Source organism: Gossypium arboreum, chromosome 5, assembly GCF_025698485.1.
Source record: "Gossypium arboreum isolate Shixiya-1 chromosome 5, ASM2569848v2, whole genome shotgun sequence".
Taxonomy (NCBI): domain Eukaryota; kingdom Viridiplantae; phylum Streptophyta; class Magnoliopsida; order Malvales; family Malvaceae; genus Gossypium; species Gossypium arboreum.
The window spans coordinates 5619350-5640457 of record NC_069074.1 but is presented as its reverse complement, the minus strand read 5'-3'; the positions used below and the strand labels follow the sequence as shown (position 1 = coordinate 5640457).

At 34.0% G+C, this 21108-nt stretch overlaps 3 protein-coding genes across 4 annotated transcripts; all 3 read left to right on the top strand.

Moving 5' to 3' along the window:
• The first annotated feature begins 662 nt into the window (after positions 1 to 662).
• On the top strand, positions 663 to 4361 carry LOC108450108 (uncharacterized). The gene is made up of 4 exons (XM_017747576.2): positions 663 to 1140; positions 1313 to 1414; positions 2217 to 2377; positions 3999 to 4361. The coding sequence occupies exons 1-4, from the start codon at positions 1038 to 1040 to the stop codon at positions 4113 to 4115; spliced, it is 483 nt and encodes a 160-aa protein (XP_017603065.1). The 5' UTR covers positions 663 to 1037; the 3' UTR covers positions 4116 to 4361.
• A 1701-nt stretch (positions 4362 to 6062) lies between these two features.
• On the top strand, positions 6063 to 15449 carry LOC108453764 (kinesin-like protein KIN-12E). Of its 2 annotated transcripts, XM_017752053.2 has the most exons (22): positions 6063 to 6684; positions 7290 to 7445; positions 7529 to 7612; positions 7762 to 7881; positions 8343 to 8456; positions 8557 to 8649; positions 8854 to 8943; positions 9053 to 9123; positions 9210 to 9284; positions 9385 to 9472; positions 9620 to 9678; positions 9858 to 9921; positions 10291 to 10356; positions 10716 to 10874; positions 10969 to 11073; positions 11511 to 11746; positions 12210 to 12279; positions 12380 to 12436; positions 12531 to 12590; positions 13026 to 13085; positions 13174 to 13253; positions 13351 to 15449. In XM_017752053.2, the coding sequence occupies exons 1-22, from the start codon at positions 6397 to 6399 to the stop codon at positions 15266 to 15268; spliced, it is 4113 nt and encodes a 1370-aa protein (XP_017607542.1). In that variant the 5' UTR covers positions 6063 to 6396; the 3' UTR covers positions 15269 to 15449. The 2 variants fall into 2 exon arrangements, with proteins under 2 accessions (XP_017607542.1, XP_052884844.1); XM_053028884.1 differs by lacking the exons at positions 6063 to 6684; positions 7290 to 7445; positions 7529 to 7612; positions 7762 to 7881 and adding an exon at positions 8112 to 8184.
• Positions 15450 to 16682: 1233 nt separating this feature from the next.
• Positions 16683 to 20754, top strand: LOC108451021 (outer envelope protein 61). Its single transcript, XM_017748759.2, is given in 11 exon segments — positions 16683 to 16904; positions 17564 to 17620; positions 17726 to 17854; positions 18029 to 18091; positions 18163 to 18233; positions 18496 to 18545; positions 18663 to 18775; positions 18777 to 18862; positions 19329 to 19884; positions 19990 to 20130; positions 20414 to 20754. Coding segments are annotated over 11 exon segments (1818 nt in total). The 3' UTR covers positions 20744 to 20754.
• The last annotated feature ends 354 nt before the right edge of the window (positions 20755 to 21108 follow it).

The window sequence follows — 21108 nt, the reverse complement described above, 5'->3', positions numbered from 1 at the left end:
TAAGTATTGAACGTAATTTCTTATACCATGACACAAATATTATTGTTATCAAGTTAAAAAGTTATTGGCAAGGTCTTCCTTTCACATATAGTAGTGTAGATTATAAAAATATATAATATATATTTATAACATATTTGTTTATCAATTAAATGATGAAAGATTGTTTAAAATCTTATCTCGATTTCGATATTTAAACATTAAATTTATTTTAAGTAAAAGTTTTTAAATGAATGTCTTCTTTATTTCCTTTAACAATACTCATAAATTCATTTCTGTCAATGAAATCTAATAAAATTGAATGAAACATTAAGTTTATTTTCATTATTTTTTTGTTTAAAAATTTTTGGGAACATAAATACACACAACTTTTTCCTAACAAAAACTAGCGACTCTTTTGGTGACCTCATAGATCACCTTTATTCGAATCCATCTTTGCAAAGTTTTGATGTCTAACAAAACAAAAATGGAAAGGTTTCAATCAATTGGTATCTACCTTTGCTGCCTCCATGATTTAGCTACCAAAATTAATATCTTATCCTAAGGTTAACATGCCAAATCAAATCTGTTTTTAAAAGCTAATATTTTATTAATCTAACATGTGGTGGTTTAGCATTGATTAATCCGTTAGGGTTTAATTTGCTAGACGAAAATAAGGTTTAGTTACCATCCACAATGTGGTTAGTTGATGTTAGAAATGAATGGCGTTTTGAACACTTTGTACAGCATAAGGCCGGGCTTCAATGGAGTGATCCACACTCCACAGGTCCAAGCCTAGTGGTGTGGTGGTCCGAATCCCCAGGTCCATATCAGAGCAAGATTTTTCGAGCACAAAGTTAAGCATATCCTCAGATGCGGGACCTAGTGACAAAGAAGCCGATGTTGACGATTATTCATTTTTTGATAAAATCCTTGGTTTTGGTCTCTTTCCCATAAATAAATGTTCATAATCAGAAGTCAGAACAATAATCAGCAAAGACAAAACAGTTACTTGGATATAATTTCCCCTTGTCAAACCTACCCTCTGTAAGCAATCCGCCATGGACACATTAACAGCTCGATTCAAGCTCATCGTTTTGCCCTTTCTATGCATTTGTTTGCTTTTCTTACCTTTTCTCCAGGCCACTGATTTCGATTACTGCGGTCAGTTCATCTTTCATTTTGCTAGATTTTTGTTATTTTCTCTCTCCCCCTTTTCCTGAATAACTGCTCTAAAAAGGAACTGTACACGTGTTATTCCATAGAATCTTAATCGCTTTTCAGTTCTTTTTGTGTGTTCAATATGCCTGAGTTCCTAGATTGAAATTCAATGCAGATAATAAAGGTAATTACGTTGTAAAAGTCGATGGAGTCGACATATCACCTAATCCTGTGATTAGCGGGAAACCGGCCACCTTCACGATCTCAGCTTCTACTGGTAACTTTCAGCTTTTGCAATTTTCTAAATGTTTTTCACCTTTTTTTTTTTTTGTGACCTTTAGGATTTGTTTAGTTCTCTGGATCATAACCTAAAGATAATAAAATCTTTTTCTAAGTTTGTTGTGGGTAAGATTAGAAGTGTGTAAGGATAATTTTTATCTATGTTACTTAAACTGGAGTGTGAATACAGTTGTGTCTTCAGTTTATCATGTATTTAAAGGGTCTTTGAAGATCATATATCATACCATGTTCAAATCTCAGGGACATCAAGCATGAAGGTTAAACAAATTTAGGTTAAAAGCTTCAGGTTTTCTTTTAATTAAGAATCTAACCTTCAATGTATTGACTTGTACGAAACAGTGGTTAAAGCTCTTGTCAGACTTAACCCTAAAACCCCTAAATAACGGTCTCAGTACTGTTCAAGTTGCAGCACAACCCCAAAACCCATATCATTAATTTATGAATTCTTTTGAAACCCTCTTGATGAAAGTTAATTCTTCCTAGTATTCTTTATGATTTATAATACCCTACATTATTGTCCAATTTTTCTAGTAAATACATTTCTAATCTTAATGGACTATGCTCTTCCATGTAAAGTTCATTCCTAATTGCTCAAATTGTGCTGTCTTTTACTGGCAAAACCATTTCTTGGCATTGAGAACCTTCTTCATTTGTGTCACTGAGTGCCTTTTATTTTGTGGTACACTTGGTGTATATTTATATGAGAATTGCCTTTTGTTTTCACATCCACGGTTCATAGAGGGGGCCTTCTTTGGCATCTTATGAATGCATTTTTGCAGGTCAAGCTATCACTGGTGGCAAAGCGGAGATTGACGTTTACTTCTTCGGGTTTCATATCCATCAAGAAACTCATGACCTTTGTGAGGAAACATCTTGCCCTATTACTGTTGGCAACTTTGTGCTCTCTCACAATCAAGTTTTACCTGGTTTTACTCCACCTGTAAGTTTCACTTAACTGGGACACACTTTTTGTTTTCGAAGCTATGTTCAAATTATAACACTTGTGAGGTTCCCTTATAACTTGAACTTTTGAGATATTCAACTAACCTATTTTTTTATATATTCAGTTAAAGAAACCACCGGTTGTTGGCAATGCTTCATGATTGATCTTAGTATCTCTCTTTTCTAAGCCTCACTTCAATCTTTATATTTGTATGTACATCTGTATTATATAAATGACTCAATATCCTCAAGTTTTGCTAGGCTTAGTAAGAAAATCTCATAAACACCTTTCATATGTGACATCCTTTGCTAATACCAATCTGAACTTTCTAATAAAATGGATGGTTACATTCATATATCTATATCGTGTTGCACTTACTTCCTTGCACAGGATATTTTTTGAGGTTCAAGTAAGAATAAGAAGACTGTAACTTGTTTTGATTTCAGATTATGCTACCCTGGCTTTATTCTGTTAAATCCTTGCCTGTTTGATATGCACTTCTTTAGTGAATGATGAGCTTAGAGACCTTAAAGCAATGATATCCTGTTTCCCGAGGTCTCATTTCTCTATTGGGCAGTATCCTCTCTGAGAAGCCTTAAACTGATAGTTTATGAGTTGTTTGCCACTTGGCCTTTTATGATGCCATCTTCCTGCTTCTGATCTGTTAACCTGACATGCATTGTATTTCAAAACATTAACGTGGGATCAGAAATCTGAAACTCATCCATGCCTGATGTGCTTTCTGATCTTTCCGATTTTTCATTCATAGTAAGATTCAGTGTTACTTTCACCCCACTCTTGGTTAATCAATAAATGTGATGTGCTCCAACCATTAGCAAAGCTTTAGGAAGCAATATAAAGAGTAAACTGAACAAAAGTAAACAATCTGGAGTTATCGAAAAAATAGTCCCAGTGGGAAAATTTCTCAAGGAAGAAGTGACTTGAACTTATATTTTTAAAATTTTTCTCATGTTTTTTAGTGATCTGTTTCGCGTTTTAAGTATTAGTGTAATGAATATTTCAAGGGATTTTTGTATTCCACCTACTGGCTGACGTTTCTCTTTAAAAGTAGAACTCCAACACCTTTGTTCAAACCAAGGACCTCGTCTTGCACACAAGCTGATGAACTTATAACCAAGTCCGTCTCACTGCAGTCATGAATGGACTGTTTCAGCTCCTTTTTTCTTGTATTCTGCTAACTGGTTTGCCATCATTCCATTGATTAATCTTTCTTAATTGGTTTTCTTTAGAGCTTGTTTTCACTTGGGATTTTTGTTAGATTTCAGAATGTAGTCAATTTGATAATTTCTCCCCCTATGTAGTTTTTCATATGGAAGATACACTCCACTTGGTTGATTACTTCTTTATTATTATACTTGGTCACATAAACTGTCAATAAAGACCAGAATCCAGAGGTATCCTTTGTAGCACTTATGTATTAGCTCCATTTAGCTGCCTTTGTGGTTTTATCCCAAAAGAACTCCGGTGGAAAGTGAAAACAGATCATATGGGTTTCAAACTTCTGAGATCCTAATTAGATTCTTTTAGGCTTCGTTCACCAACCAGTTACATTACAATTGACACAAATAGGTAATTATCTTTACTTTTTATTTTGCAGGGTTCCTACAAACTTAAGATGACATTATCAGGTGCGGGAATTAAACTGTTAACTTGCATTTCCTTCGATTTCAAAATCAGTTTTGGTGCTTCTGAATCTTCAGTCTCTGATAGCTGATCAGCCCACCAAGTATATATATGAAATATGGACTGCAGTAGGATGTTATATCTTATTTATTGCGAACAGATCTCACATTCTACAATATTTTGTACTTGTATTCCGTATTATCGTTCTTGTGAAGATGTCATGAGACAAACTACGATTACATGGAAGTCACTCCAATCTGCTGAATCATGTTAACAATGTTAATTTCCCTTAATATCAAATCATTTTACATGCTTGTATATTCTTTATGATACAAAAGGAGCCTGTAAACAGGGGATGGGGGGTTAGAGAACGAGCTCTATGATTCTGGGGCTTGAGATGTTGATATTCAGCCCAAAATAATAAGGCTTATTGGTATTATGAGCTCTCGAATTTTTTTCAAAATAATCAATTAAGTCCTTCTTAACTTTTTACATCCAATTGAGTTTTTGAATTAACAATAGGCCCTTCGACTAACATTGGTAGTTTATATTTAATGACAATACTGATGTGGCTGTTAACAATGACACATCACTGTCAAAAACTGACGTGGTAGTGTCATGTCACTAAGAAATAATATTTTTTTTCAAAAACTAAAAGTTATTTGATAAAAAACTTCAAAAATTAAAATTTATTTTATATTTTAACAGATTAAATTAATTAATTTTAATTTTATAATAACAAATTGGCGGACACTATGAAAGGGTAAAAGGTTTTCAATAATTGATTTTAATGTTTTGGAATTAAAATTTTCAATATTGGAAAAAATTAAAACTTTTAGCAATAAGATCAACAAGTACAACGTGACATTTTTAATGCATTATTTTAGTTTCTACTGTCATTTTACTTTAATATTTAATGTTTTTTTACTTAGATCAATATTTAAAAAATATTTTTTTGATGACCAAAATGAAATTGTAAATATTATATAGCGTTTAGTGTTTTGCATTGTTAGAAATTTAAGGTTTGAGTTACTAAAATGAAAATGCCTTAAAAGTTAGGGCCTGTTCTTTATTCCATTTGAGATGGACTTATACACAATTAAGTGCCAAACTTTTTTTGACTTAAATTAAGTGCTTTTGGCCAGTTCCAGAAGTAGGAAAAATTGGCTTTTCTTAGCCAAAAAGCATTTTTGACTATTAATTTACCTTTTAAACCTTACTATTTTTACACGTTACAAGATATTTTTTTCACATTTTCTCTTTCGTCTTCTCTTTTGTTTGAATTTTATTTTTCCTCTGGTTTGTTCCTCTTCTCACTACCGGTAAGTTTTATCTTTTGCTTCCATTCTTCTCTCTTTGATTTTATGAAATAATTATGAAATTTAATAAATAATTAATATTAATTACTTAGAAATATTTAAAATAAATATTATATATTAAAATATTAACAATAAGTTATAATGAATTATTTTTTATATTTTTGCTAAAATATCATAATATTAACTAATTTAAATATTATTTAAATACATATTTGTTACTTTATAATATCATGTCTAAAACAGATATTTTACTTCTCAAAAGTACTTTTTGACAGAAATATCAAACACTTAAATTTTTCCAAAGCACTTTTCTACAGCACTTCTCAAAAGCATTGCCAAATTGGCCCTTAATCATGAAATTGCAATGATTTTATCTTGGGTGACCAAATAAAAGTATCTTAGAAGTTGAATGATCAACTAGGTAATTTATTTGAAAAAAAAATAAAATTAAAAAGATAAAATGAATGACCAAAATGAAAACTTACTAAAATTAGGGGATTAAAATGAATGTATGTAATGATAAATTAACAGCAAGTGATTAAAATGATAAAAGTATACAAAGGCAGAGCGAATATTGCAAAATTTTTATTTTCCATGCTCAATTTGGGAAATGACCTTTACCCGTTTTAAAATAATCAACCAGTCTGACTCCGACACCTACATACCTTAATATTTTATTGTATTTTTGCAAAGCGGCACTTTGAAGAAATAAAAAAATCACGCGCTGATGAAATAAAATAAAAAAGTGGCTCCAGAAATCGCAGTTCAAAATTTTCAACCATTCCCCAACGGTTCATAATTTCAAAAAGCATATACTCATCTTCACCGTCCATTCCAACCTCTATCCACCATCCGATCAGAAATTCTCCTTCTATTCGTTTTTCCTCAACAAAAATCATTTCAAAATCTCACTTTATTTACTCTCTCTCCAACGTTCTTCCTCAACACTCTCAGATCTCTCTCGCTCTCTCCTCCAAACTCTAAACACTTTCAGCCAAAAAGAAAACAAATAAACACTTCACTTTCACTTGAAATCGAAGCTTCCCTTTCAAAATGCCGTTCATTTCTGACACGGCGAGCGCGATCAAGAGCCGTTTCGGCTTCCATAACCGGACCTCTTCCTCCGAGTCGGCCTCCTTGTTGTCTGTACGTAGCCCGCCGGATCTTCTAGTGAAATCGGCGGTGAGGGATAATTCCAGCAATTTCACCGCCGCCACCTCTGCAATTCGGAGCATCCGTGAGTGGGACGATGGTTTGACTGAAAGTACTGAACCAGCACCGCAGTCACAGAGCTTTGAGTTCCGTGAAGATCCATCTTTTTGGAAGGACCACAATGTGCAGGTGTGTTGAAATGTTTAAATCTTACCTTTAATTTTCTTAACGAAAGTAAAAAGGAAAGAAAAAACAATAGCCAAAACATAATTTTCCGCTCTTTTTAAGTATTGCTAGTCTGTGGTCTGTGAAAGAAGATTGCAATTCTGGAGTACTCTTCAATTGTTAAAACGTATTTTTATTTTCCTCTCTTTTAAACTTATTTAGTTGGACTTGGTTCTTAGTGTGTAGTGGATCAATCAGGCTAGAGAGCGCAAGGAGTGACTAGACTTGAATAGGGTGTGCCTTTTTTTCCCTGGACGTTTCTTATGAGGACTGCTCTTCGACCTACTACTATACAGTAGGTTCTCAGTGCCCTTAGATCCTAATCCCAGATCAAGTTCCAATCACCGAATTGTTCTCAAGTGAATGGCTTTCACTCAACCTCAATTCATTCAGTTAGGACCTCCCTTTATGTCATTTTTCCCCTTATCTAACAGGGATTTATGTTCTTGGATTAAAAAAAAAAAAGTTGGCAAGTAGCTAAATAGATACCCAAACAATGGCACAGGCTAGTGAAAATAAATAGAAGTTAAGCTAATTGGAGCAATTTTTCTTTTTGAAAAATAAATTAGGTTATCATCAGAATTCGTCCCCTTAGTAGTTCTGAAATTTCACTACAAGGCAACAGCAAGTGTGTTAGGCAAGAAAGTTGTCAGACAATTACTTGGACGGGGCATCCAGAATCTCGTTTTACATTTGATCTTGTTGCTGATGAACATGTTAGCCAGGTATGCCTTTTTTAAAAAAAAATTAATCTTTTATGTTTAGACCTATGTTATTCCTAAATTATGACATTTAAGTGATTTTAAAGGAGGATCTGTTCAAAGTAGCTGGATTGCCCATGGTGGAAAATTGCATGGGAGGTTACAACAGTTGCATGTTTGCATATGGCCAAGTGAGCTTCCAAGTTTTAATCACTTTGAGTAAAAAATTTTCTATTATTTCCATGAATTGGTTAATTTTCCACTTATTGATGTCTGGATTTATTTATTTTATCTCGGTTCTTGTTTTGGTACTGGCTCCAACTTAAACTTTTTATTATAGACTGGAAGTGGGAAGACTCACACAATGCTCGGAGACATCGAAGGAGGCACTCGTAGGCATAGTGTCAATTGTGGGATGACACCTAGGGTGTTTGAATACTTATTTACAAGAATACAAAAGGTATGGTGTACTTTGGCAAGCTGTGATTGGATGGATGTAATTTTACTTGTGCAAAATAAATTCTCTTTTATGATCATTTAGACAATTAGACGGTCTGAGCATTTATAATTGAGGGATGGAGATAAGGATTAGTTTTGCATGTTGCGTGTTGGAAATCATTGTTGCTTAAATATTGTGGCTTTATTGACTAGTTTTAATTATATATTTAAATGTTTAATATTGTAATATCTGAACTGCATGTATTGCCAAATGATGGAAATGCCCATTGAATTAGAATACTTTCTTTGGATAGAATGAATTTCTGTAAGCAAAGGAACTACTGAAGTTTCTATGAAAAACTAATACATAGTTGCTTCTCTAAGCTAGGAGTTTATGGTCTTCTATACCATGTTTCATTATTTTATAAATCTCTTGCTTTTTGTTATCAAGTTATCTCATACTATATTTCTGTGATATATCAGGAGAAAGACACTCGTAAAGATGAGAAATTAAGATTTACTTGTAAATGCTCGTTTCTGGAAATCTATAATGAACAAATCCTTGATCTTTTAGATCCATCATCAACCAATTTACAGGTAAAATTACCTACATAATGTCTATTACAACTCAGTTTGAAATACAAGTTTTTCCCTCTAAACTGAAGAAATTGACTCCTTTTTGGTGTTTATGTTGCAGATAAGGGAAGATATGAAAAAAGGGGTTCATGTTGAGAATCTTAAGGAGATAGAAGTTACAAGTGCACGGGATGTGATTCAACAGCTCATTCAAGTACTGACGCTTAAAAGTTACCTGTACCATAAGCACATCACATCTAGGTTTTAGATGTTCACGTTTAAAAAATTCTTTGTTAGAGTTAATAAGGTGTTTCTAGAGTTTGTTTTGAATGTATAAGAATTCTTTTTATTTTTTAAATAGTCTTTTTATGTTTTCTCTTTACTCATTATTCACCTAAAGCTCTTTAAAATATTTCAGGGTGCAGCAAATAGAAAGGTGGCTGCCACTAACATGAATCGTGCAAGTAGTCGTTCTCACAGTGTATTTACATGCATAATTGAAAGTAAGGTGTGTGACCTTTTAATTGAAGAGTTTCTATAAAATCATTAGTTCTTGCTCTTTCATGGGTTGTCTTTACCTTGAAACTAGAATATTCTAACTAAGTGTTTAATATCAGTGGGAGTCTCAAGGTGTAACTCACCACCGTTTTGCCCGACTTAATCTTGTTGATTTAGCAGGCTCAGAAAGGTACAGAACATGTTTAAGTGTGAAAAACATAACACTTCTTCTCGTAGTTTCTTTTGAATATATCATTTATAAGTTGCTCATGACAGGCAGAAGAGTTCTGGGGCTGAAGGTGAACGCCTCAAGGAGGCTACTAATATTAACAAGTCTCTTTCAACATTGGGGTAACTTACCGTTGCTCTAAAGTGTAAAATTTATAATATCAAATTATGGTTCTTTGTTTTTCATTCTACCAGTCTATAACAAACAATTTTACATTTGCAGACTTGTGATAATGAACCTTGTAAATATTTCCAATGGGAAGTCTCTTCATGTTCCTTATAGAGATTCAAAGCTCACTTTTTTGCTTCAGGTATTTTTATGAACTTTTTGAAGCAGGGCAGCTATTATACATTTAATCTATAAACAGTTTTTGTTGTATGTATGCTTCTGTTGAGAATGTTTAGTGTTCTGGATCTGCTATGCAACTGAAAATAATGTCTTGCTATTTTCTTTCCAGGATTCTCTAGGAGGGAATGCAAAAACAACCATAATTGCAAATATTAGTCCAGCTAATTGGTTAGTGGAATATATTTTTCGTGTTTTTGCACTAGTTAGTTGATTTAAACTTCAATTTTAAATTCCATTTACGTGTGTGAATCCAATTTTTTTCTATAGTTTTCACAATGAGCTGAATCTTAAATGCATAATTGTAAATGACAAATTCTCCTTTTTCTTCTTTTGGGCATTTTCTGCAGTTGTTCATTGGAGACACTAAGTACATTGAAGTTTGCACAGCGGGCTAAATTTATTAAGAACAATGTATGAGATCTTTGCTTAGCTACTTTTAATACAATGCATGGCTTACTCATCATTTTTGTGATTTCCTGAAATCCTCTGTTTTAATTTCTGTTCTCAACGGGAACTGATGCTAGCCTTTGAGCCTGTTTAGACTACATAATCTATACTTGTATACTAATAATGAGAGTTTTGTGTTATGGAACCCATTTAGTTAAAAAGGTCGAGTGATACCAAGTTTTTTTCATGTATATATATTTAAAAATACAACTTTTTGTTGAAAAAATTAATTTTTTTAACCTCTTAATCGGTTAGTCAAATTCTAGTTAATGTATATAGTTTTTAACTTTTGGATGTATATTTATTGAAAGATGTTGAACTAATGTATTGTAGGCAGTGGTAAATGAAGATGCATCTGGAGATGTTGTTGCTATGAGACTGCAAATTCAACAGCTGAAGGTATAATATTGTTAAACTTACGATCATATTTGAAAGTACCTTTAAAGTTATTGTAATACAGTAATAGTAGGCGGTTTGCTCAGTTTCTATTTATCAATATGAGTTTCATTATACTTCTCTGCTGAGCAAGCAGTAATTGTATTGTGAGTATTATGTTTTGCTTTATCTTAACTGAAAAATAAAGGTAGAAATAATAAATGTTAATTTACAAAATTCAAGCAGCAAGCAGAATCTTCTGTTTTTGTGAGTTGGAGTCATGCCAAAGTTTAAATGATTCATTTTATTTATTTCATTTGCATGGTTCTCATATTCTTTCAGGTTTCTAGTTATCCTTATTATCCAAAATTCTGTTTTTTCAGAAAGAAGTATCTCGTCTACGAGCTTTTGTTAATGGCAAAAGTGAAACTCTGGATAATGATAACTTGGCATCAAGCATTCCAGCATCACCTGGGCCCTTTAAATGGGAATGCCCTCCTGGATCATTCAGTCCACTTACATCTGATAAAAGGATGTCTCAGGTATGCAGAAATCTTGCTTTGTTGAGGAAACACCCAATCCAGAGCTGTTGTTAAACTATTTTCTTTTTCTGCCTATTATGATTTTGTAATCCAGAAAAAAGATTATGAAGTTGCTCTTGTTGGGGCCTTCAAGAGGGAAAGGGAGAAAGAAGCCGCTTTACAAGCACTGACTGCTGAAAACCAGGCAGCTATGCAGTTGGTATGTCCTTTGCCTTGAAAGAAGTACCTTTTCTTTATTTTATATGTTTCAGTCTTCGGGGCTGCAAAGTATTAAGTTAACAATAATTTTTGAAAGTTTGGGAGTTAACCTTATGGAATAGGACAAGCTTAAAATTTTAATTATATAAATTATAAAGGAATTCTGTGAGATTTGTTCTTAGCATCTAACTCTGGAGTATTGCGTAATGTGATAAGTTATTAGAAGCAAAATTTGTTACTTTGGGTTGGACTTTTGATAGGCAAAATAAAGAGAAGAGATCCAAAGTTAATATTTTTTGAGGTTTGGTTCTTAAATCTTAAGGAATATGACATGCTTAAAATTTTAGTATATAAAGGGATTCCATGAGATTTGAACTCTAGAGTATAACGTAAAACTAGAAGTAAATTTTGTTTACTTTGTGCTGTCTTTGTTGATAGGCAAAACAAAGAGAAGATGAGATCCAAAGTTTGAAAATGAGGTTAAGGTTTCGAGAAGCAGGAATTAAGAGGCTGGAGGCTGTTGCTTCTGGAAAGATATCTGCTGAGGCACACCTATTAAAAGAGAAGGAAGAATATTTGAAGGAAATTGAGGTTTTACGAGCTCAAGTTGATCGCAACCAAGAAGTCACTAGATTTGCACTGGAGAATTTGCGACTGAAGGAAGAGATTAGAAGGTATGTTTGCACCTGGTCCTCGGGGTTCTCCATTTCACTCTTTAATCGTTATCCATTTGCCTTTTTTTTTTACTTGCTATAAGTTTGAGAATTATATTCAGTTGTAAATACTAGTTGTTGTCATGAATCAGTGCTTTGAGCCTGGTGCTTAACTTAATTGGTTCATGCAACCATCTTAAGAGTACTGCATTCAGTAAGGTCTAGTTTAGATCTTAGCATTTACTTATTTTCAAGCTGCAGTCTCTTTCCTACCAAAAAGTCAATGCTTCAAGCCAGGATGAATTGGTAAATGCTGAAAGAACCAATTCTCTAAAGTGTTTATAAAAAACTTTTTACATAATTGCATTTAATTTTCAGTGTTTGCTTCTTTTGGCTTATTTACATGTTATTTTTCTTCTTTGCATGAGCAGAAATAAACGAACATTAATATTATTATGTCTCTGATGTTTGTTGCTACTCACAGATTGAAGTCCCTTTGTGATGAAGGCCAAGTGGAGATGATGAATGAACAGATCAAGGCATTACACAATAAGGTGCAAAAAGAAATTCTTCGAATATTCTTCTAGTGTCTAAATTCATGGTTGATATTGCTCTTTAGTGCAAACGTTGCTTACTCCAGTCACTATTATGCAGTTGCTAGAGGCACTAGATTGGAAACTTATGCATGAATCAGACTCCTTAATGAATGAGGTTCTTTCTAAGCTTTGTCATGACTTGAATTTTGATGATTTTAAATTTTGTGAAGAAAATCGTCTAAATCATGGTTAATGTTTGTGCAATGCAGAAAACAAAATCTAAAGGGTCAGGAGTTAATGATGATCTCAATGAACTGATCTCTAGTCAGGTTGGTTAAGTCTTCCAGGATCTTAGTGTGGTTATTCTCTTATGCATAAACTACAAATGATATGTTTGCATTATGTGTCTTGTAATCTTGGAAACGTTTGCAATTCACTATAACCTGAATGAATACAGCTGTGAGCTAGATTCTTAAATTTTAAATAATCCTACATCTTTTGACAATTTTTTTTGTCCACTTGGAGTAAAGATTCTTAACTTTACATATTTCTAAGTAATGTAATCTTTGAAATTGCCGATAATCTCTTGACCTAGTGGCAAGAGCCTTGTGAGACATAAGATTATGGCAGCAAATAGGATGTCTGAATTTGAACAGAAAAAAAAAAAAAAAACCTATTATCTTCTGCAGTGGGTCTTCTTCCACAGAATATCTATTATTACATATTTCTTGCCTGAAAAAGAAATTTTGATATACTGAAAACAGGAGCAGGATTCAGCTTGGGGCTCTAACCTTAAGGAGGAAAACGAATTCCTTAGAATGCAGGTAGCTATACCTGGATGAGCTATTTCTTTGAAGCTGTTCTTTTGGTAAAAGATGGATTTCATGTGATTGATAAATGTTTGTTTAACAGGCCATTCACAACAAGGCCGAAATGGATGTACTCCAGAAAAAACTTGAATTTTGCCTCGATGAGAAGGAAGAGTTAGAGAGGTATGTCATAGCTTAAGAGATGTACAATTCAAAGAAACAGTCATGCAGTATAATATATTGATATGCTTTACCATCAAATTAATTATCAATTTTGCAGGTATGTCAGTGAGCTACTTAACAAGCTTGAAGAAGAACGGTCTTCAAGATCGGAGAAAGAAGCAGTACAGCAAACAGAGGTTCATTCATCACCAGCAGATGTGCCAACTATCAAACTTAATGACCAACTGGAGCTTAAAACAATGGTTGATGCCATAGCAGCTGCAAGTCAGAGAGAAGCTGAAGCTCATGAGAGAGCATTTAAGTTATCTCAAGAGAACGAAGAATTACGATCAAAGCTTAAGAGCTATGTTGAGGATAACAAGCAGCTCCTTGAATTATATGAACAGAATGCTGCTGAAAGAAATTATAAAGGTTCAAATGAAGGTGACATTAATGAAAATGACACTATGGACCACACTGATGCTGCTTTACATGAAAATTGTGAAGAAAAACAGGTCAAGTTGAAGAAAGTTGTTGATAACCTCGAGCAACAGCTAACGGAAATGCATGAAGAAAATGAAAAATTGATGGGTTTGTATGAAAGAGCAATGCAGGAGAGAGATGAGTTCAAAAGAAGGTTTTCTTCTTCAGGAAGTCCAAACAGAATGGAGCCTAGAGAATTCGAATGCCCTGAAAAGCTAGTTGAAGTTGATGGAGGGGAAGACAGCTTGGATAAACCTCATGTCCAGTTTGACTCAAAGGATTTAGAGGGTGGAACTGCTCCCGTTTGCTCACTTATGCAGGATGCAGGTGAAAGTCTAGAGTTGAATATGCTTGGTGCTATTGAAGTGATCCCAAGTGTCAAAGATGTACATTCCAATCTTCAATCAGAAGCAGGGAATTATATGGAAATAGACCAAGATATTACTGCTGCAAAGTTGTCTGAAGATTTAAATTCTGCAAGAGCAATTCTGAAACAGGCACTTGAAAAGCTTTCATATCCCGCCAAGACAGTTAACGAATTTTGTTCCCTTGAGAAATCATTCTGTGAGATTGATAACCTTTCCAGAGCAATAGAAGTAACAGAAAGTGGGATAGAGGAGAAACAACGACACCTTGAATCTGTTGCAATCATTTCTTCAGAAACAAAAGAAAGAAAAGCTTTAACTGACAGCAAGTTATCAGCACTCAAATACTCTCTTTCAAACTTTTCTTCTTCGGTTGCTTACTTCGAACAGCGAGAAGCTCGAGCAAGCATGAGATTAAATGCCTCATTGTCATACTTGGATAACAAAAAAGACGAACTAACCAATCTTAAGAAGTCAAAGGCTGAAATCGAGGTGTTGTTGAGTAAGATACGGGAATCTGAATCCGCAACAAGGAGCAACATTGTGTTGTTGAAATCAAAACTTGAGGAAGAAAGTAAAAGACAAGAGAATGACAAGGTTTTATTTGCCATTGATAACTTGGATAAAGTTGACCCCTCCCAGAGAAACTTATGTTTAGGTGGCAAAGCTACTGAGTTACTGAAGACTGAAGAAGAGAAAAGCAAGCTGCAAAATGATATCAAGTCATCACGTGAAAACTTGGCAGCCATTAAAATGAGATTCCAGGATTTGAACAAGAAACTGATGAAGGTAGAAAAAGACATGGAAGGTGTTTCAATGGAAATACAGAAAGGATCAAAGTCAGTGGAGGAATTGAAGTTTGCCATGGAAAGTGCAATCCAAGAGAAAAATACCCTCCTCGAAATTGCAGAGAATGGGAAAGCTGAAATCGATAACTTGATCTTGGAATACCAGCAGAGTATTTTTTATGTGGATCTGACAGAAGCGGAGATGAAGGCCATTGATGAAGAATTGAAGCTTGAGTCAAGGAGATTAGAACAGCTACAAATAATGAGAGCCACATCTGGCAAGAAGGTAGAGCAATGGTTGTCTCATTCAGGTTTGTTATCCGAAAAACTGGGAGCAGAATTACAAAGTGTTTGGGCAACTTTCGAGGAGGCTAAGAGTTTGTTAGAATCGGAACATTGAAGTGTCTGTTAAATCCTTGTTTTTAACAGGCTCCTGATATTTTCCACATTAATTCACAACTCAAAATCCTGTGAAATATGCGTGCAATTTCTGGTGTAATTAACTATTCCATCTCGTTGATGTACTTGTTTGTATTTTAATTATATACTAATTGCTATTCCCTTTCTAAGGGTTTTCTGAAGACATTGATGGTTATTATAGAACAAAAGAAAAACCAAAATAAAAGATGGCTAGGACATCTTAAAATTGAAGAACTACAGGATTTGAAATTGTGCTGCCATCTATGAGCTGGCTAGGACATCTTAAAATTGAAGAACTACAGGATTTGAAATTGTGCTGCCATCTATGAGCTTCTCCGTAATGTGTGCTTGGTTAGATTAAAAAATGAATGGATGGATGAAAGGAGGTAGTGAAAGTGGAAAGAGAATAAATTTTGAATATGCTTTATTAGAAAGAAAATGTGTGAGAAAAGAAAATAAGAGGGATTAATCTTTCTAAAATAGAATGAGGAGGAGATGTATATATTATTTTAAAATTATGTATTTTTTAAATGTTTTATTTTTTTTATTTTTTCTCTCTATAGAAAGAAAACTTATGTTATCCTTCCTTTTCTTTTTTTTTTTTTTCTTTTTTTGGTGATAGTTATCCTTCTTTTAATCTTTTATACTTTCAATTTTTCATCCTTCCAATTTCCTTTCACTCTACCATTATCATTATCCAATTAATCTTTTCCTTTTTTCTCCAAAAGCTTTATATGGTCTTTCCATATCCTATAACTAAAAGAATTAATAAATAGAATACGAGAAACTATAATTATATCAAAATATTAATAAAACAAACTTTATAAAAAAATAACTTATTGGAATCTGAATATATAAAATTTCCAATATTATTATAAATAATATCAAAATTAATAGTATATTAAAATTTCTTAATAAAATTAGTTTTTTAAAATACAACTATATTAACCGTTAAATTTGTACAATTAACAATAACTAAACTCGTATACAAGGTGTCAGTACGGGTTTAATTGAGGCCGATTAAGGCCTGAATAAATTTAATGCCCTTTGCAGTTGCGAATTGTAGTGTTTTTTTTTAGAATTTACGTCGGAATTTACTAAACCCGTGTAAGATTTTTATTTTTATTTACGTTAGGACCCTTTCTTCATGGAAATAGTTTTTTTTTTTTCTTTTCTGGTGCACAATTAGTGTGGTAATATATCTGAATTTCTTATGACTTTGAAATAAATTTAATTTATCCCATAATTTGCTAGGTTTAGTTGTGAGTAGTAGGTTTTAGCTGAACTGGTTCACTCGTTGAAATAACTGAAATTGAAAGTTCTTGAGTATTTTTTTAACAACCAACATTAAACATTAGTAGTTGTTTTATTGTGGATTTAATGGCGTTGGCGCAATGCAGATGATGTCTAATCCTAATCTGATGAGAATGGCCTCAGAAAGCATGAAGACCATGAGACATGCTGCAGAACAGTTAAAGCACACTCGACCAGAGGAGATGGCGGAAATTGGTGAGAAAATGACTAATGCATTGCCTGAAGAGATAGCTGCCATGCGTACCCATGCTGATGCTCAGATCAGTTATGAATTAAGTGCAGCTCAGATGTTGAAGAACCAGGTGTTTTATTACCATAAAAAATCACATCATTGCTGTTGATTTTCAATCGCTCAGATAAAATATATGTCCATCATTAAAGAGATTTTTTCTCCGCATTCTTAAACAAAGAGAGAACGCAGTAGGAGCCTTGATGCTGAAAGAAGTGGCGATACTCTTTCTTTTAGAAGTTTTACAGAACTGGATACATTGTAAAACCTTTGATGAGATAATATCTTACTGTCGGGTTTACATGATCATTGGGTTGCATTTGCATAACTTAAAACATGTTAATCAAATATATGAATGTGAGGTGTATGTGAAGAAACCTGACATCATTTGTGTATGGATACTATTCAATTATGACTCAAATGTGGAGGCAATTCATTGCTAGGGGTGCATCTTGTGATCGAAAAAAATATGATTTCCTCAATTGCTGCTTGAGTGCATCGCTTTCGTTCTGTTAATCAGTTTCCAAAAACTAATGGTATTATTATTGCTAACTTTACACATTGAATCTTGAGAACACTTTTTCACCATGGAATTATTTTCAAATAAGAGAAGAACCGAATCAGTGTCTTATAACTTCAATTTATGGTTCACCCTGTCATATTTCTGGTTTATTTACTGTTTTCTCTTATTAACTAGCATCAGACATGCGAGTATATCTATATGTTTTCTAGGGGAATGAGCTTCAAAAGCAGGGGAGGTTTGATGATGCCTCTGAGAAATATTTGCTTGTAAGCCAGCGATTTATATTTCATTTTTTTCTTAAAATTTATCTCAGCTTATTTGTATTTTATTGTCATTAATTAAAATCTTCATTTCCTCTTCCACAATATTAGGCAAAGAAAAACCTAAAAGGAATTCCTTCCTCCAATGGAAGAACACTTTTGTTGGCATGCTCTCTTAATCTGATGTCCTGATACTTGAAAACAAGGCAATATGATGAATGTATAAAAGAAGGCTCTGAGGTTCGAAGATTCAAGTTATTATCCTCATCCCAATATAATATGAAAAAAAAAACACTATTTAATGTCACTAGACTAGGCTACTAATTAAATAAACAGATAGATGTTCTTTGTATATTTATAATAGCTTGCGTCTTCCATCTTGTATCTAGCTGAACTTACCAATTTTTATTTCAGGTTTTGTCAGATGATGGAAAGAACGTCAAAGCTCTTTACCGAAGAGGTTTTATATGCATATAGGTCAAGCATGCATTTTCAAATTCTGGAATAATCTGCACGTGTTTGCTTTATAACTTTCTGCAATTTATTAGGATGCCATCTTGGATCTGAGCAAGGCACATGAAGTTTACCCTGGTGATGAAACAATTGCTGATGTATTGAGGTATGATTTATTTGAGTTAAGATTGTGGAAACACGGGATAAGTTGTAGTCAGGTGCATTCACCTTTGAAGTAGTTATGCACCAACACGTCATGATTACTATTGGCTGGGACACGTTAGGTGCATTTTGTAATTGTCGTTTTTTTTTTCTCTTTTCTTTTATGGTATGTAGTTTAGTTATTAACCATTATTCTTAAAATTGCTGATAAGTCACTTTTTGTTTGAATGCGCCGTGGTAGTTAGTGATGTCAATTGTTAATGTAGGGATGCTGAGGAAAGATTGGCTAGAGAAGGCAGTCATCAGGCACCTCAAGGTAAATTTAACATCCTATATTTTGCATTTTCTTATGGATATTCTCTCTCACATATATATAATTTGTATATGTCTGTGTCTGTGATGCTTACACTTCTATTTGCTCGTTATTTCACAGGTGTGACAATTGAAGAAATAACTGAAGAAGCTGCAAGCCCCTCTTCAGCTAATCGCCAAACTTCATTTACCGAATATTCATCGAAACAACCACTAGAAAGTACTAGATTATCTAAAGAATGAGAGTGGGAAAAACGTTTGGGACATGACAGCCAATTCTGAGTGCCTGGAGGCTCTAAAAAATGATCCAGAAGCCCTTAGGTTTGTTATGATTTTGACAATTGTTTGTTTGGTGGTCAATTACTTAATCTGGTAATGCCATATTATGTCATCTATGCTGTCGAATATATAAAAAAATGATGTGAAGTTTGATACTTGAAGATCATTTAAGAGAACTTCAAAGCACATTGACACTAGCTATATATCAGCTTAGGTGCAAAAAAATAAGGCTTTCCCCCAACCGCTTATACGGTTTCTGCTCTCTTTATTTCTCGTTGTTTTAGCTCTAAATCTTAGCGGCATTAATTTATATTATCACCTTATAGTATGCAAATAATTACAATTCGCTTTGACGCATGTCCATGGTGGATAATGAGATTATGAACTTAAAAAGGTTACTGCTGCTAGAAGTAGAACTTGTAGGACTAAAAGTTTCTGGTCTGTGCTGAATCAATTTTTTGTGCTCTATTATTAATTTAGTAGGTCCCATTTCCCCTTGTATTAGCAGATCGTTTCAGAAGTTCATTTCTAATGCTGATCTTGATACCCTTTCTGCTTTGAGTAGCGGTAAAGTTGGAGAGGAATAACCAGACTTGTTTAAGACTGCTACAAATATGATCGGCAAAATGTCACCTAAACAGCTACAAAAAATGGTTCAATTGGCTTCTTCATTTCAGGGGGAAAACCCATATACAAGTCCTTTGAAAAATGGATTTCGACCTGGATCAGTTCATCCCAATGTAACACCTGACATGCTTAAATCTGCAACTGATATGATGACCAAGATGCCTCCAGAGGAGCTTCAGAAAATGTTTGAACCAGCAGCCTCTTTGAAAGGGAATGACTCTATTTCCACATCAACAGCTGGACTGGATTCAGATGCTGAGGTAAAATATCCAGAATTTCAGACGGCATCTGTCTCCAATGGGATTAATGGTTTTGGTGAAACCAGTTCTTCTAGTCGTTTTCCAAATCCAATGAGTTCTCAGTCGGATTTGCCTACATCAACTGCTGATTTACAAGAACAGATGGAAAACCAAATGAAAGATCCAACGATGCGGCAGGTATGACGAAGAATGTTGTCCTTCTCAATTGCAAGTGTCTCTTCATGATTAGAGCTTAAGTTGCCCCAAGTTCGTGGCTTTTAAGGTTTTGTTATAAATTGGCAGATGTTTGCATCAATGATGAAAAACATGAGCCCAGACATAATGGCAAACATGGGTGAACAATTTGGATTGAAGCTTTCTCGTGAAGATGCCAAAGAACAACAAGCTATGGCATCTTTATCACCCGAGGAATTGGATAGAAAGGTACTTGTTTCGATACCCTGTTATAAAATTTTTGGCTATTTAGAACATGGTTTATATAATTGTTAAACCATTTATCATTATAAATGTTTCAATCTTTATCTCAAATTATTATAGTTGAATAATGTGGTTTTGTCTACACATTGCTTCAACTTCATCCTTACCATTTATCATCCTCCTCTAAGTTGTCTTTTATTGAGCCAATTGTGGTGGGCGTTTCTTTATCATAAAGTTGACCGCTTTTGCCACTAAATTATAACATTCCCGCTTCACTATCTTGTTCCAGATGCGCTGGGCAGATAGGATCCGGAAAGGAGCAGAAGGTGCAAAGAAGGCAAAGAACTGGTTGCTTGGAAAACCCGGTATGATCCTAGCACTATGCATGCTCATCTTAGCAGTGGTTCTTCACCGGTTGGGTTTTATCGGTAGATTGAATTATCTCAATCTCCATTTTGAACATGAATCGCCATGGAAGTTCAACTTTAGAAACTATAGCATGCTTCTCGGGTTGCAAGGTTGTAAGGGCAGTAATTTGGAGCAACACGTCTCACGATTAAAAAACGGTGTTTTGTGTTGTATCGATGAAAGGGGTGGTCGAGATTTCTTTCAAATGTGAACGCTCAGTGGATTCCGTGTTGTATCGATGAAAGAGTGGTCAGTGTTTCTCTCAAAGGAGATTGAAAAGCCACGATCCTGATATCAAACTGACTTCCATTTCTCTGCAGCAATATCACTATATCAGCATTCTGAGGACATATTTCTGATCCTTATCTGTTTCAGGTTTTTCTCTGTAACAATACAGCATTCAGATGACATATGTCTTCTGATCCTTCTGTTTTCGGGTTCGGCTAACGAATATCTATTGGCTTCTCGTCATTTATTTACTTCTCTTTCATTTTCTTCTCTCCTATTCAAAATTTATTTTCCACCTTTTCACTCCTTCCCATTTTTTCTCTTAAAAAAAAGTAAATATTAAAGAGA

Coding starts and splice junctions, on each gene's coding strand:
- LOC108450108 (XM_017747576.2), top strand. CDS start 1,038: ATGGACACATTAACAGCTCGATTCAAGCTCATCGTTTTGCCCTTTCTA. Junction 1,415..2,216: donor CACGATCTCAGCTTCTACTG/GTAACTTTCAGC, acceptor GCATTTTTGCAG/GTCAAGCTATCACTGGTGGC. Junction 2,378..3,998: donor TACCTGGTTTTACTCCACCT/GTAAGTTTCACT, acceptor TTTATTTTGCAG/GGTTCCTACAAACTTAAGAT.
- LOC108453764 (XM_017752053.2), top strand. CDS start 6,397: ATGCCGTTCATTTCTGACACGGCGAGCGCGATCAAGAGCCGTTTCGGC. Junction 12,280..12,379: donor TCAAGGCATTACACAATAAG/GTGCAAAAAGAA, acceptor ACTATTATGCAG/TTGCTAGAGGCACTAGATTG. Junction 12,591..13,025: donor ATGAACTGATCTCTAGTCAG/GTTGGTTAAGTC, acceptor TACTGAAAACAG/GAGCAGGATTCAGCTTGGGG.